This window comes from Myotis lucifugus, unplaced genomic scaffold (assembly GCF_000147115.1).
Source record: "Myotis lucifugus unplaced genomic scaffold, Myoluc2.0 scaffold_59, whole genome shotgun sequence".
Classification (NCBI taxonomy): Eukaryota; Metazoa; Chordata; class Mammalia; order Chiroptera; family Vespertilionidae; genus Myotis; species Myotis lucifugus.
In genome coordinates, this window is record NW_005871107.1 from 4,675,624 (window position 1) to 4,690,001 (window position 14,378).

The 14,378-nt window shown below is 37.2% G+C and overlaps 1 protein-coding gene across 6 annotated transcripts in view; it reads right to left on the bottom strand.

The window, feature by feature from the left end:
* Positions 1 to 14,378, bottom strand: part of SLC17A5 (solute carrier family 17 member 5) — a 54,495-nt gene that overhangs the window by 21,528 nt on the left and 18,589 nt on the right. For 4 of the 6 annotated variants that reach the window (XM_014456357.2, XM_014456358.2, XM_023754278.1 and 1 more), the window contains 3 exons: positions 7,049 to 7,207; positions 2,209 to 2,341; positions 1,074 to 1,221 (listed from right to left, as the gene is read on the bottom strand). In XM_014456357.2, the coding sequence (XP_014311843.1) occupies positions 1,074 to 1,221; positions 2,209 to 2,341; positions 7,049 to 7,207 (440 nt within the window). The remainder of the gene's footprint in view (positions 1 to 1,073; positions 1,222 to 2,208; positions 2,342 to 7,048; positions 7,208 to 14,378) is intronic. The other 2 variants (XM_023754281.1, XM_023754279.1) reach the window with 1 other exon arrangement.

Here is a 14,378-nt window from a genome sequence, read left to right on the forward strand (position 1 = left end):
GATTAAAATTAACATCACTAGAGTCCTCTGGATGTGATTTCCTGAGAAGGTCATAGGCCAGTTATTCTGGCCAAGGATACATTATCTAAATTTAATTATAAGATGTGAGACAAATCATAGTTGAATGTGGGCATTCCAGGTATATAGATTACCATGAGCAAAGGGGCAAAGGTAGGAAAGTGTGGGTGTGCATGTGTGTGTGTGTGTGTGCGTGTGTGTGTGTGTGCATGTGTGTGTGTGTGTGTGCGTGTGTGTGTGTGTGTGTGTGTGTGTGTGTGTGTGGGTGTGCGTGTGTGTGTTGGGGATATTTTTAGAAAATTAAGAGTAGTTTAGTTCAGTTACAGCAAAGAATCAGTAGAAGATGAGGTAAGGGAGGGAGAACTAAAATTATAAAGATAGGTTGGGACCATAATGTGGAGGATTTTGCATGTTGACTGAGAATTCTGTATTTGACTGAGTACTCACCATGGCCCAGTGCAGGGCCAGGTGCCGGTACTACTGTGGTACAGAAGACAGACTTGGCCTCTGCACTCTCAGAGCTTATAGTCTTGGAGCTTTTGCTTAGGCTACCTTTTATTTCAAATGGTTTCTTGGTCCAATGCCTAACTGTTCCAGGTTTTCTTTACTTGATTCCCCACTGTTAAGGGTATATGCAGCACTGATCATACTTTCTCAGTATGATCAGCAGCAGTTATAATGTATTTTATGTAATGTTTTTATGGAAACAGTGTGTACAGAAATGTTGGTAGTTAGAAATTTAAATTTAAAAACATCTTCAAGAATTTAAAATCATCCCTAGAGTAGTCAAATTCATAGAGACAGAAAGTGGAATGGTGGTTGCCAGGAACTGTGGGGGAAGGGGAATGGGGCGTTAGTGTTTAATGGTTAGGGAGTTTCCGTTTGGGAAGATAACAAAGTTCTGGAGATGGATTTGTGGTGATGGTTGCACAACAATGGTAATGCACTTAATAGCACAGAACTGTACACTAAAAAATGATAAATATTATGTTATGTATATTTTACCACAATTACAAAATAATTTAATCACAGCCAATCTTTCTATTAGTACTCACGAAGGAGCAATATCCAGGTGGTTGATGCTAAATCCAGAAGAACAAAAGCCTCCCAGGGTTGTTGATATGGTTAGGAATGCAACAGCCAAAGAGTAATCACAACCTATAAATCCAGCAGCTACCAGGAATACTGCAGGTCCAATCATTCCTTAAGTGAAAAGGTTACAAAAAGAAAAGAAGCCCCAGCATTAATATTTGCCTGCTCTACCTTAATATAGTATAAATCTGAGATTGGATATTACTGCCACCTACTGTAGAAACATTGTATTGCCTAGGAGACTCTAAATTTAAATTAATAGTTTCATGAAAAAATTTGTGGAAAACATATAGGCATAATGCAACCAATATAAAAGTAAAAGTAAAGTCTTATTATGCATTGCCATTAAATCTACATGTGACCAAGACTCAGCTAAAGTTCTACAATGTTATAGAAAAGAGCAAGAAGAGAATGATGAAAAATATGGTCCCAGAGAGAGGCAATAGCTGATAGTGTGATTTAAAATTCAAAGAAAATAAACTAAATGATAAACTGTTAAATAAAGTTAGAAAAACACTCCATATAGGTCTTAACAACTGCAAACAATATGCATAGTTTATTACAGGCAGTTAAGCATGGAATACAAGTAACAGAAGAGGATTTATGAGTGGGCTGCCATTTTTTTCTGTGTCTACTGCAGTGCAATCCTATCTCTGTGAGAATAGAATTGTTGTATTTGTATATACTGAAACTGCAACTGAGAAACTTATTTTTAAGTTTCAACTGAATTACAATAGAGACATCTGCCTGGTGGCTACCATACTGAAGAGAGCAGGTCCACAGAAAGCCAAAAAAGAGAAAGGCCTCCCTTTTTTAATCTAAAGAGATTTATTTCACTTAAAGATGTGGAATAACTTCTTGAGAGTTGAAGTAAGTAAGCAGTGAAACAGGACAGCAACTTTCAGTGATAGGTGCCCAGAATGTTTACAGAATTATCCTACTTGGAATATTTCTATAAACAAATACACTACATGCATTAAAATATATTTTAATATGTGAACAAAATAAATGACTAATATTAGCATTTGTACCTTGTTTTACACTGTAAACATAGTAAATAATTGTGAGCCCAAACAAAACCTGATTCACATCACTTACCTATAAGGCTAAAAAATTTTCGAACACATACGGTTGAAAAATTCCATTTTGCCCTTAAATGGTCAGCAGCTTGACCGGACATGAGCATACATAACCAACAGCCAAAATAAGGCACTGCAGATAAAATTCCATTCTGGGAGGAATAAGAAGATATGGAATTAATTATGATGAGAGGAAGAACCAACACATACATACACACACACACACACACACACACACACACACGCACGCACGCACGCATTCACCACTCAAAAACAAAGTAAATCCATAGCAATAAACTGTTAATTTTTATATAGGTACTAGAGGCCCAATGCATGAAATTCATGCAAGAGTAGGCCTTCCGTCCCCCGGCTTCCCTCTGGCACCCAGGACCCAGGCTTCCCTTCGGCTGCTGGTAGGCACCCGGGACCTGAGCTTCCCTCACAGCCCCGGCTTTGTCCGGAAGGTCGTACGGAAGGACGTCCGGTCTAATTAGCATATTACCAGGTATTACTATAGATAGTAAATAAGTTTGGTCTATAGAAGGATTCAGTTCAATGCAGTCCCTAAGATCCTGTCTCAAAGGGAACCAGGGCTCACTATAGTCCAATCTGCTCAAGGCAATCTTGAATGTTATTTTGGGACTTGGGGGGCAGTAGCTTCAGTGAGAGAAGATAAGTCTTTCTATTAGCCTATGGATTTTCCCCACTGAAGTTTTTGTCTTGAGTGTCATTTATTTTAATTTTAAAAATATTTTTATTATAAAATAAAACACATACAGAAAACATATAAATCAAATATATATCTCAACAAGTTATTCTTAAGTGAACACCATCTAGGTCAGGTGCCTGGTGCATTAGCACATACTTTGAGCAGAGGACAAAGGCTATGATTGAGAGACCTCTATCTTTTCCCTTTTGCTTTAAGTTACCACCTAAGCAAAATGAAAACACCAGGAGATATGAAACAGAATTAATCATGGAAATGTGTTATTTTTGTAGGAAATTACTTGACAGCTTTTTAGGACATCACAAATTCTGTAAAATGAAGAACACACACTCAGAATAAGAGAAATTTTTCTTCCGTTCATTTTTCCTCAGCATAAGTCTGAGGTGCCAAGACTAAATGAAAAAAACAACAACACCAAAACACAAACACACACACACATGCAAATGTTTTTATAGTCTAAGAGAGATGGATACACGTGTTAGTGTTTACAAACACAAAAAAGGTAGAAAGATATTTTATCAGCAATAATTAAATCTTATAATCCATTTAAGCATCATTCATGGTGCAGACCAGAAAAATTTAATATTTTAAATTAAAGTGCTTAAGAAAATATTTCTTTCATCATAGTTTGGTTTTCTGTATTCAGATGTTGTATGCTTCCAGTTCTTCTTATAACTGAAATTTTTTTTTTATTTTTAAAAAACATGTATCTTCATTAATTTCAGAGAGGAAGGGAGAATGAGAGAGAGATAGAACCATCAATGATGAGAGAGAATCATTGATGATTGGCTGCCTCCTGCATATCCCCCACCAGGGATCAAGCCTGCAACCCAGGCATGTGCCCTTGAACCGGAATTGAACCTGGGACCCTTCAGTCTGTAGGCTGATGCTCTATCCACTGAGCCAAACCAGCTAGGGCTGTAACTGAAAATTTTTGTTTCTTTCTGGTATTATGCTGTGTAATTTCCTCTTTAAATTTTATTCCATTTAGACTTCTGCATAGTGGGATTACATCTATTTTTACTTGGGGCAGAATCCTACAGATAAATAAGCTGTAGCAAGAAGAGAAATGAATTTTCAGATCTTGGTCTTGTTCCCTAATGGGATAAGGCTGATAATTCCACAGAGTTACTGAATTTTTCCACTTAAAGCTCCAATTTTTTTTTCCTAAAGCTACAATGTTAAAAACTCCCAACAATCTAAAACTACTAAAATCTTCAACATTTATTCATTCCATGAATATCTTCTACAGTTATTCAACTTTCTGTGCAAGGATAAAATTCCTTGTATTCATTTATTTAAAAAAATTGATCTCAAAATATTAATATCTAAAATAGGGTAATAGATATTGCCCCAGCTCTCACTGAGTTGTAAGAAATATGGACGCTAGAATTGAAAAAAACTAGGAAAAAAAAGAAATGGTAGGATAACTAATGAAACTAAAATTACATGAAAAAGCAAGATTATAACGAGATCAAAAGCTTTACAATTTTTAATTAATGAGATTATAATTTTAAATACAAAGCTAGCCTTATCCTAAGGAAAGGCCATTTCATGCATGTAATAAATTGGTTTCTCAAGAAAAAAATCCATGTGAAAAAGAGGCTTTTAGGGGGTCAAATATATGATGACGGATGGAAACGAGGCTTTTGGTGATGAGCTTACTATAGTGTATACAAATATCAAATTATAATATTGTATACCTGAAACGTATATAATGTTACTAATCAATGTTACCTCAATAAAAAAGCTTCTATTTAAGTAGAGAATTACTGTCAAACTCTATTCACATTTTTAAAAAATTTGATTCAAAAAAGAAAATGTCTTTTAAAATATGAAATGCAAGATAAAAGATTCCTATTTTAAATTCTCTCATTATAGAACTTTAAAAATTCCATAAAAAATAAAGGCAGCCCTAACTGATTTGGCTCAGTGGACATAGCGTCGGCCAGCAGACTTGAGGGGTCCCAGGTTCGATTCCGGTCAAGGGCATGTACCTTGGTTGCAGACATATCCCCAGTGGGGGGTGTGCAGGAGGCAGCTGATCAATGTTTCTCTCTCATCGATGTTTCTCTCTATCCCTCTCCCTTTCTCTCTGTAAAAAATCAATAAAATATATTTTTTAAAAAATAAAGGCAATTAAGTGCACAGCAGTAATTACTGGCCAGCTATTGATATTTCATTCTTTCCATAGTTCTCCCGGGAAAATCTCAAATAGAAACCTCAGTGGAATAATATTTAGATCTGCATACACGTTCTTTGGTTGATCTCTTCCCACCCACCCACCCACCCACCTCCGCCTTCCCTTTGAGATTCCACATCTGTTCCCTTCTTCCATGTCTCTGGATCTGTTTTGTTCAACAGTTTATTTTGTTCATTAGATTCCACAGATGAGTGAGATCATGTGATGCTTATCTTTTTCAGACTGGCTTATTTCACTTAACATAATACTCTTCAGGTCTCTCCATGCTGTCTCAAAATGTAAGAGACCCTTCTTTTTACTGCTGCACAGTATTCCATGGTGTAAATGTACCACAGCTTGTTTATCCACTCATCTACTGATAGGCACGTGGGCTGTTTTCAAATCTTAGCTATTATAAATTGTGCTGCTATGAACATCAGAAAGAATATATGCTTCTTAAGTGATTTTACCACTTAGAAATAATCAATATGCCATTGTGGGATATCTTGGGTTGGCCTGCCCAGGGCCCCAACAAGGGCTATCTTTCACTTTGTGGCTGAGTGATATTCCATTATATGAATATACTACCTTTTGTTTATCTACTCACTAGCTGATGGACATTTGGGTTATCTCCACTTTTTGGTTAGTATGAGTAATGCTGTTACAAACATTTGTGTAAATGTACTTGTGTGGACCTATGTTTTCAATCCTCTTCGTATAAACTTAGGAATGGAATTACTGGGTCATATGATAACTTTGTTTAAATTTTTTTTGAGGAATTGACGAACTCTTTTCCACAGTGGCTACACCATTTTACATTCCCACCAGTAGTGTATGAAGGTTTCATTTCCTCTACATCCTCAACACTTGTTATTTTCTGTTTGTTTTTAATTCTAATAGGTGTGAAGTGGTATATGGTTATGGATTTCATTTACATTTCCCTAATGATTTATGATGCTGAGCATCTTTACATGGGCTTATTGGCCACTTGTCTTATCTTTGGAGAAATGTCCATTCAAATCATTTGCTCATTTAAAAAATGGTGTTTTCATTATTGAGTTGTAAGAGTTCTTTATATAATGCGGGTACTAGACCCTTATCAGATATGTGCCTTGCAAATATTTTCTCCCCTCCAGTGGGTTTGCATTCTTGATAGTGTCCTTTGATGCACAAAGGTTTTTAATTTTGATGAAGTACAACTAATCTAGTTTTTTACTTTGATTACTTGTGCTTTTGGTGTTATATATAAGAAACTTACCTAATCCAAGGTCACAGAGATGTATACTTTCTAAGAGTTTTATCATTTTAATTCTTACATTTGTCTTTAATTTATCTTAATTTTGAAAGCAAAAATACCACCAATTTTCCTTACACACTGTGCCTCTTTCTCTTTAGGCTCTTCCTCAATCTCTTTAAAGACAAAATCCATCAATGTAAATAGAGATAATAGGAACTACCTCAACTGATGAGTTCAAAGGAACTAGCAGTTTCAGGAAGGTCCTTCTTGTACAGCTTTACAACTATAGCTTTTCCAATCCTAAATGATGCTGCAGAGTAGCCTCTGCACAAGAACCTTGCACTTTCCAACTCCTTGCTCAGCTGCCAGCAGTCCCGCTACCATCCTTTGTAGAAGTGAATGTTGGTGCCACTTTAAGTTTTAGAGTTTAAAGGAATTTGGAACATAGATCTGATACCCTGCAAGTTACTAGGGATTAGCAGGACTTTATGGTTACTGGGGTTCCAGCCAAAAGATACCATGAATCAAGAGTTTACACACACTGACTGAAAAAGAAAGAACAACTGTGAAGCAAAAAAGAGAAGTCTTTAAAATTTAGTAATTAGAGTAAAATGGAAGGTAAAAATAACTGAATTTCTCATAGATAAAAACAAATTCTGTGTGCAGTTCAAAATCTGTACTTTCTATAAGAAGCATAGATTATATTTTCTTACCTCTTGAACATTGAACCTTAGGATCTCCTTCATATAAGTAGGCAATAATGTCAACAAGGTATAAAAAGTCCAGTTATAAGAAAAGTGTGCAACGACAATGGCCCAAAGTGGCAGGGATTTTAGCATGGGTATCCATGGCACTGACTTCTGTGAAGAAAGCTGAAAAAACAAACAACCAGGCGCATTTAGGATAAGCTACAGCTATGTTTAGATCTGTACCTTATTAGCCAAAATCCCATCTAGAACACATTATCAGCCTTGATTAGTAAATTCCAGATTTTTAAACCAACTCTTTAAAAATATTATACAGTAATAGAGTCCATTTTTCAAATTAGAAGAAAAATTGAAATGTAATTAGAGTGATAATGTCAACTCCAAACATTCCCTTTGAATGGCAGAAGTCACCCACAGTTATAGAGATAAAAGAGGTCTGCAACCTCCCCATCCACCCCTATTGCTTGAAAAGTTAGAGACAAGAGGAAGGACAAGATCAGTCTAGAGATTTTAGAATTTAAAGGAATTTGGAACATAGATATATTTTATATGGCTTTGAAACCCACAAAGGAAATGAATCACACTTCTGTGTTGAAAGGTACATGTTTAAATGTATCTGATCTCTGGAAACTAAATATATTCTGAACAATGTACCCCCCCTTCCAGAAAAAGAAACTTTAGTGTGAAATATGTAATAATTTTAAGATTCCTGCTGCATGTACTTGCATGTAGTGACAGTGATGTTTTAATTAATTAATTTATAAAATATATTTTTGTTGTTTTCAGAGAGGAAGGGAGAGGGAGAGAAAGGTAGAAACATCAATGATGAAAGAGAATCATTGATCGGCTGCCCCCTGTACACCCCCTATTGGGGATCGAGCCTGCACCCAGTCATGTGCCCTGACCGGGAATTGAACCATCACCTCCTGGGCTATTTTAATTTTTTTTTTAGAGAGAAAGAGAAGCATCGATCCGTTGCCTCCCATACATGCCCCGACCAGGGATCAAACCCACAACCTGACCGGGAACGGAACCCACCACCTTTTGGTGTACAGGAAGATGCTCCAACCAGCTGAGCCACACTGGCCAAGGCTTAACAGTATTATTTTAGAAGAATATATGGCTCTGATAATAGCATTTCAACAGTATTTAGGCATAATCTTGTTTGTACAAATGAAGCAAATTTAGCCATACTAGCGTATTTTCACGGCCTATAAATATCAATTGAATTTTCGATAATCTGATGTTTTTGAGAAACACCCAACCAAGAACAGCTATAAGTGGAGTGACATCAGCAAGATGGCCAAATAAGATGTCCTAGACCAGTGATGGCGAACCTATGACACGCGTGTCAGAGGTGACACGCAAACTCATTTTTTTGGTTGATTTTTCTTTGTTAAATGACATTTAAATATATAAAATAAATATCAAAAATATAAGTCTTTGTTTTACTATGGTTGAAAATATCAAAAAATTTCTATATGTGACATGGCACCAGAGTTAAGTTAGGGTTTTTCAAAATGCTGGCACGCCGAGCTCAAAAGGTTCGCCATCACTGTCCTAGACTCACCTGGCATCCATCCATAGATAAAAGTGCCTTTGTGGGAGCTGTGGGATCCAGCTCCATTTGCCAAGGGACCTGGGAGGAGCCTCACACACCTGTGCATTGGGTAAAACAAATACAAATCATGGTCCCGGCCATGAACCCTAAAGGCAGTTATGAACCAGCTCCAGCCCCTTTTGGCTGAGGTCCGGGAGCCCGTGGAGAATATTGACTTAGACAATCAGCCACAAAGAAATCCTGCCATTTGCAACATGACTAGACCTTGAGGGCGTTACGCTAAGTGAAAAAATTAGAGAAAGAAAAATACTGTATGATATAACGCGTGTGGGATGGTAGTTGCCAGGGGCTGAGGGGGGAGTGTCGGTCAAAGAGTACAAATTTCTAATTATAAGATGAATAAGTTCTGGGAACCTAATGTACAGCATGGTGACAAAAGTTACTAATACTGTATTATATACTTGAAAGATGCTAAGACAGTAGATCTTAAATGTTCTCTCCACAAAAAGGAATTGGTAATTATGTGAGGTTTGGAAAGAATAGGATATGCACATATTACAGCTTCATGTTCATTTGTAAACTGGGTACAAAACAAAAGTCTTTTCTCCCAATAAGAATTATGAGATCAATTTACAGCATTTTCACATTATACATTATGTTTCAAGTTAAAGAGGATTTTTTAAAATGTTACTAAGAGAAACTATCCAAGTATCCAGCAGACACTAAAAAAAATCCTTCAAGGTTTTAAGGTAGTGCTGTCTAGTAGAATTTTCTACAACAATGGAAATGTTCTATATCTGCATTTCTCAGTGTGGTAACCAGTAGCCACATGTGGCTATTAAGCCCTTGCATTTTGCCTAACACAACAGAGGAACCAAATTTTTAATTAAGTTAGTTTAAATAAGAATTTAATAGCCACATGGGCTTGTGACTACCGTAATGGATGACACAGGTTTAAGGTAAGACCTTAATGAAGGACAAAACAGCTTTTTCTGATATTCTAGATCTATAAATTATTCTCTTGCTATTGATTCTGAAATATTTCTGTTAGAGAAGACTTGTCAATCAAACAGTGTCCACACACACATTCTCTATGGCTTCATTAACCTACATGTTGGCAAAAACATGAGAGCTCTACATTGTTCTGAAATGCCACTGGTGATAAATGAAAATACACTGGGAAGGAAAATTTTAAATTGCTCAGATCATCTTTCCAGCCAACATTTTGAAAGCAAATTTTCTTTAGATATTTGAATGATAATGGAATTTCTGATGAAACAGTGAGGTCTGGAATCTTATATGGGGAATATAATTGCTAATTTGCTTTCTTGTCAGTTACATCTGAACACAGAAATAGTTGTACATAAGGGGCATGGCCACTGCCAGCGCACGGAAGTTTGAGGATACATAATCCCCTAAACAAAGAAATTCACTTGCTTGGTTCCCCTTGTGACTCTTGGTGCACTTGGCTCGTGACTCTTGTGATTCTTGGCTTCCTTATTTTGCCTGGATGGCCCACAGCCATGCGGACCCCACATGCAATGGACTGCAAGACGGCAGTGGGAAACACAAGCTAAACTACCCTGATGCTGGACTGGACCCGCTCCAACATGGAAAGGAAAGTCTGGACACTGGCTCTGCTTCCAGCTCTATTGAAATCCCAGCTACACTTCTTCTATGACTGGACTAAAGGAAATGGGACTTTGGAAACCCAGGGATATAATTCCATAGAAATAAAGCTTTCTACTATGTCTCATCATCCCGTGTGAGTCTCAGAAAATTCCTTTTCTCGGGATATCACAAGAATCCTGCTCCCAGCAGTAACTGGGGAAGACAAGGCACATACTGCTCTGATAACTACAAAAAAATTATTTCTGTAAAATGTGTTAATTTTCTAGAATACATGAAGGGTAAGGCCATTCAACATATATTGAGTATATTCTATGTGCAACTTCACAAAAAAACGTTTTCCTGTCAAATGCAAGTAACAACAAATTGATTTAGAAAAAGTTGCATACAATAGATGTTCTTAATTTATAACTGTTCAAACCAAGGCCCCCATTTACTTAATAATGTTGCCAAATTGTATACTCTTTCTTAAAGGTATAAAAGCAAAAACAGTTACAAAACATGCTGTTCTCAAGAATTAAGTAAAGAAAAGAAAAAACCGCCGAAACCGGTTTGGCTCAGTGGATAGAGCGTCGGCCTGCGGACACATCCCCTGTAGGAGATGTGCAGGAGGCAGCTGATCGATGTTTCTCTCTCATCGATGTTTCTAACTCTCTATCTCTCTCCCTTCCTCTCTGTGAAAAATCAATAAAATATATTTAAAAAACAAAAAACAAAAAAAAAGAAAAGAAAAAACCAATAAGAGATCTCTAGGAAAGAAAACCTCTATGGGTGAAGTGGTAATGTCTGTTTATAATTTATTAAAGAGAGATCTTTAAAACAGAGATGTTGATGATCTTAAAGCATTCACAAGTATAGAGCTCACTAGTTATGAGCTGGCCTTGGGAGTTTAGTTGTAGAGTTCCCCGAAGATTTTATTGCTCTTTTTGTAACAATTTCTAAATCAGAATTAGAACTATACATGCTGCCATAAATGTAAGATCTACCAACTGTAAGAATGAAATCACATTTCTGCCTGTAATTATTGACTTTTTCTGAGCTTAATAAGTAAGAAAGCATCTAACTGGAACCTCGCCTATCTGGCTCAGGTCTTCTCTCCACACAGCTGTCAGTGTAAGTTCTCTAAAAGGCAAGCCTCATTCCGTCACCAAACTTACAAACAATTCATGGCATCCCAGTGCCTGCACGATAAAATCTGAGCTCCTCAGTGAGACACAGGGGACCCTCTGATCTGACTTCTGCCTACCTCCTATATCTTCTGCTGCTCTTTGCTTTTCACTTTTAGCCCTACCTAACTGCTGACTTCCTGAGATATTACCCTGTCTCCTGTGCCTTTGCTGCACCATATACTTGGCCTGGAATGCCTGCACATCTCTCACTTCCCCAATCTGTCTGGCTAACTCCAATTTCCCTTTCTAGACTGATCATATAAAGCTTTCATTAGTGAGAAAGAAAAAAGCATCCCCAGGCTATTGTCACCTGAGCTTGCCTGCTTGAAACAACTAGGTCCTGGTGTTCAACCACCGAACTTGAACAAAGCCATTCTATAAACATGATGGAATGAGACAAAAACAAGACCACTCTATAATCATGTCTGAACACAGACAAAATAAGAATGCTATGAACCACAAAAAAGGAGCAAAAATCTCCTCTACTGGCTAACAGCTTTAGCCCCACCTTCTAGAAAAAAAATTAAGATAATTATAGAATTGCTACTAACACCAAAACAGTTCTTTAAATCCTCCCCAAAGTCAATGAATCCAAGTCTAAATTATAACAAGCTCCTAATTCTCACCGAGATGCCCTATGGTTCCTCATGATGTGCCTTCTCCCTCACTAAAACAAATCAAGAAACCCAATTCTGTTCCACTACAGGTATGTTCTTGATGATCTTTGGCTGGGGGGCACTGATACCAGAGGACTTATGACATGTCCCAGGCTGGCTGAGACCCCCTGCCTTCTGTTTCAAAGATTTCCTGTGCATCTGTCTGTTTTTTTAAAAACATTACTTAATTAATTTATGTAATTGATTTTAGAGAGAGGAAGGGAGGGAGCGGGGGAGAGGGAGAGAGGGAGGGAGAGAAACATCCACCAGTTGCCTCCTGCATATGGGATCTAACTGTAACTTGGGTAAGTGCCTTGACCAGGAATTGAACACGCCACCTTTTGGTGTACAGGACAACGCTCCAACCAACTGAGCCACACAGGCCAGAGCTTATGTGTCTGTCTTACGGCACTGCATCATGCAGACTACACTATATTGAAATTCTGTTCATTCATGTCTGTCTCCCTCTGGAGATCACAGATCCCACAAGAACCATGTCTTGTTCATTTTCTTTCTCTTATCTTTTAAGCCCCCAGTACCTGACAAAGAAACTAGGACATTGTAAATTGTCAAAAAAATGTTTAAAGGATGAATAAAGTACAGCAGATGATCTAGATCTCTTGGATCCAAGATTTAAAGGTGAAGTTTCACGAAACACATTATTTTATGACATTTCAACTATGATATCATCTGATTTAAGAATGCAGTTTGGGGTTCTATGAAACTTAATCCTTCTAACTCCTCTTGCTTCTGAATATTCTACTTTCTGAAACATATGAAAGAACAAATTAGCCGTAGGTTTGGATAAGGGACAGATTTAGACACACATCAAGTAGAGAAAGCTTTGGAAAAAAATCTAAAACTAAAAAGTTTCATAAGTCCATGAAAATAATAATAGAAGAAGCTCGCTGTTGCCCAGCAATGCTGAGAAAATGTGACAAACATATAAAGTTTTATGTGGCAAGACCTGTTAACATGGCATTAAATTCTTTTTATTGGTTTCTTCAAGGAAAAAAGTGGGTGATACATTTGATTAACATCATGAAGGACACTAAGATCTCAAAGTAACTTTCCTTATTACACTGCTGATTTCTTCTAATTTTTTGCTGACCTTTGGCAAAGAACAAGATATGCCATATTTTTCTAAAGTTCAGCAGTTTGTAGGTACATTTGTAGCAAAATTTAAAAACTTAAAAAAATGTAAATGAGTAAATGTTTAAATTTTACCTGCCTATACTTTCTATAAACATTGAAAATATCAATAGTGGTAACTTATTGGGCAAAAGTTTCAAATGAATTATTTTATGTTCTTAAACTAATAAAGTGACTCTGAAGCCATTAATAAAGCTAAGAAAGGACTATATGTATTTTAATTTTTCCTAATGATTTCAGATTATCTTTTATTCTCCCCAAAAGGCATATATATATATTTTTAATCCTCACCCAAGGATATTTTTCCATTAATTTTTAGAGAGAGTGGAAGAGAGAGGGAAAGACAGAGAAATATCGATGTGAGAGAAACCCATTGATTAGTTGCCTCCTGCATGCACCTTGACCAAGGCGGAGCCTGCATTGAAGGTACATGTCCTTGACTAGAATTGAACTCAGGACCCTTCCGTCCACTAAGCCAACCCAACTAGGGCCAAATATTTTGTTTTCATGGCTTGAGTATTTCTTATATTAAATTATGACAGACTTTTATTTCTGACTTGCTACTGTGTTTGATTAAGTGATAGAAATCTAGCTTTAATAAGATGTTTTTTTCTAAAGATCTACTGTAGAGGGGCAAATAGGTATATATATTAAATGTGCTATCATCGTTAAATCACACTCATTTAAAATACAGATAAAAACATACTAGTTTTCTAACAGCTAACATTTAGAATCCTATTAATAAAAGCCTATGTGGTCGTGATGCCCTCACACCATAACGAGTGATCACCAGGAGGCTGCATGCGCATTGGGTGGGCGGGGGCTTGATGCTGCATGCACAGCGCGGAGGCAGGTCCCTTGGCTCCGGCCTACCTCTTTGGAGCAATCCATCGAGGAGCCTCGGATGGGTGGGCGGGACCTACCTCTTTGGGGTGATCAATCTCGGGGCTCCCGCACTGTGAGAGCGCACAGGCCAGGCTGGGGGACCCACCTCCCTGCCCCCTGGTGCACGAATTTCGTGCACCGGGCCTCTAGTGTAGCTATAAGATTCCTTTCATAAATAACACATTTTATTTTCTACTAATTAAGAAGAAAACAAATTTAAGATTCACCTGATAATCATTACTCTAGAACAGTAATTTTCAACCAGTGTGCCACAAGAATTTTCA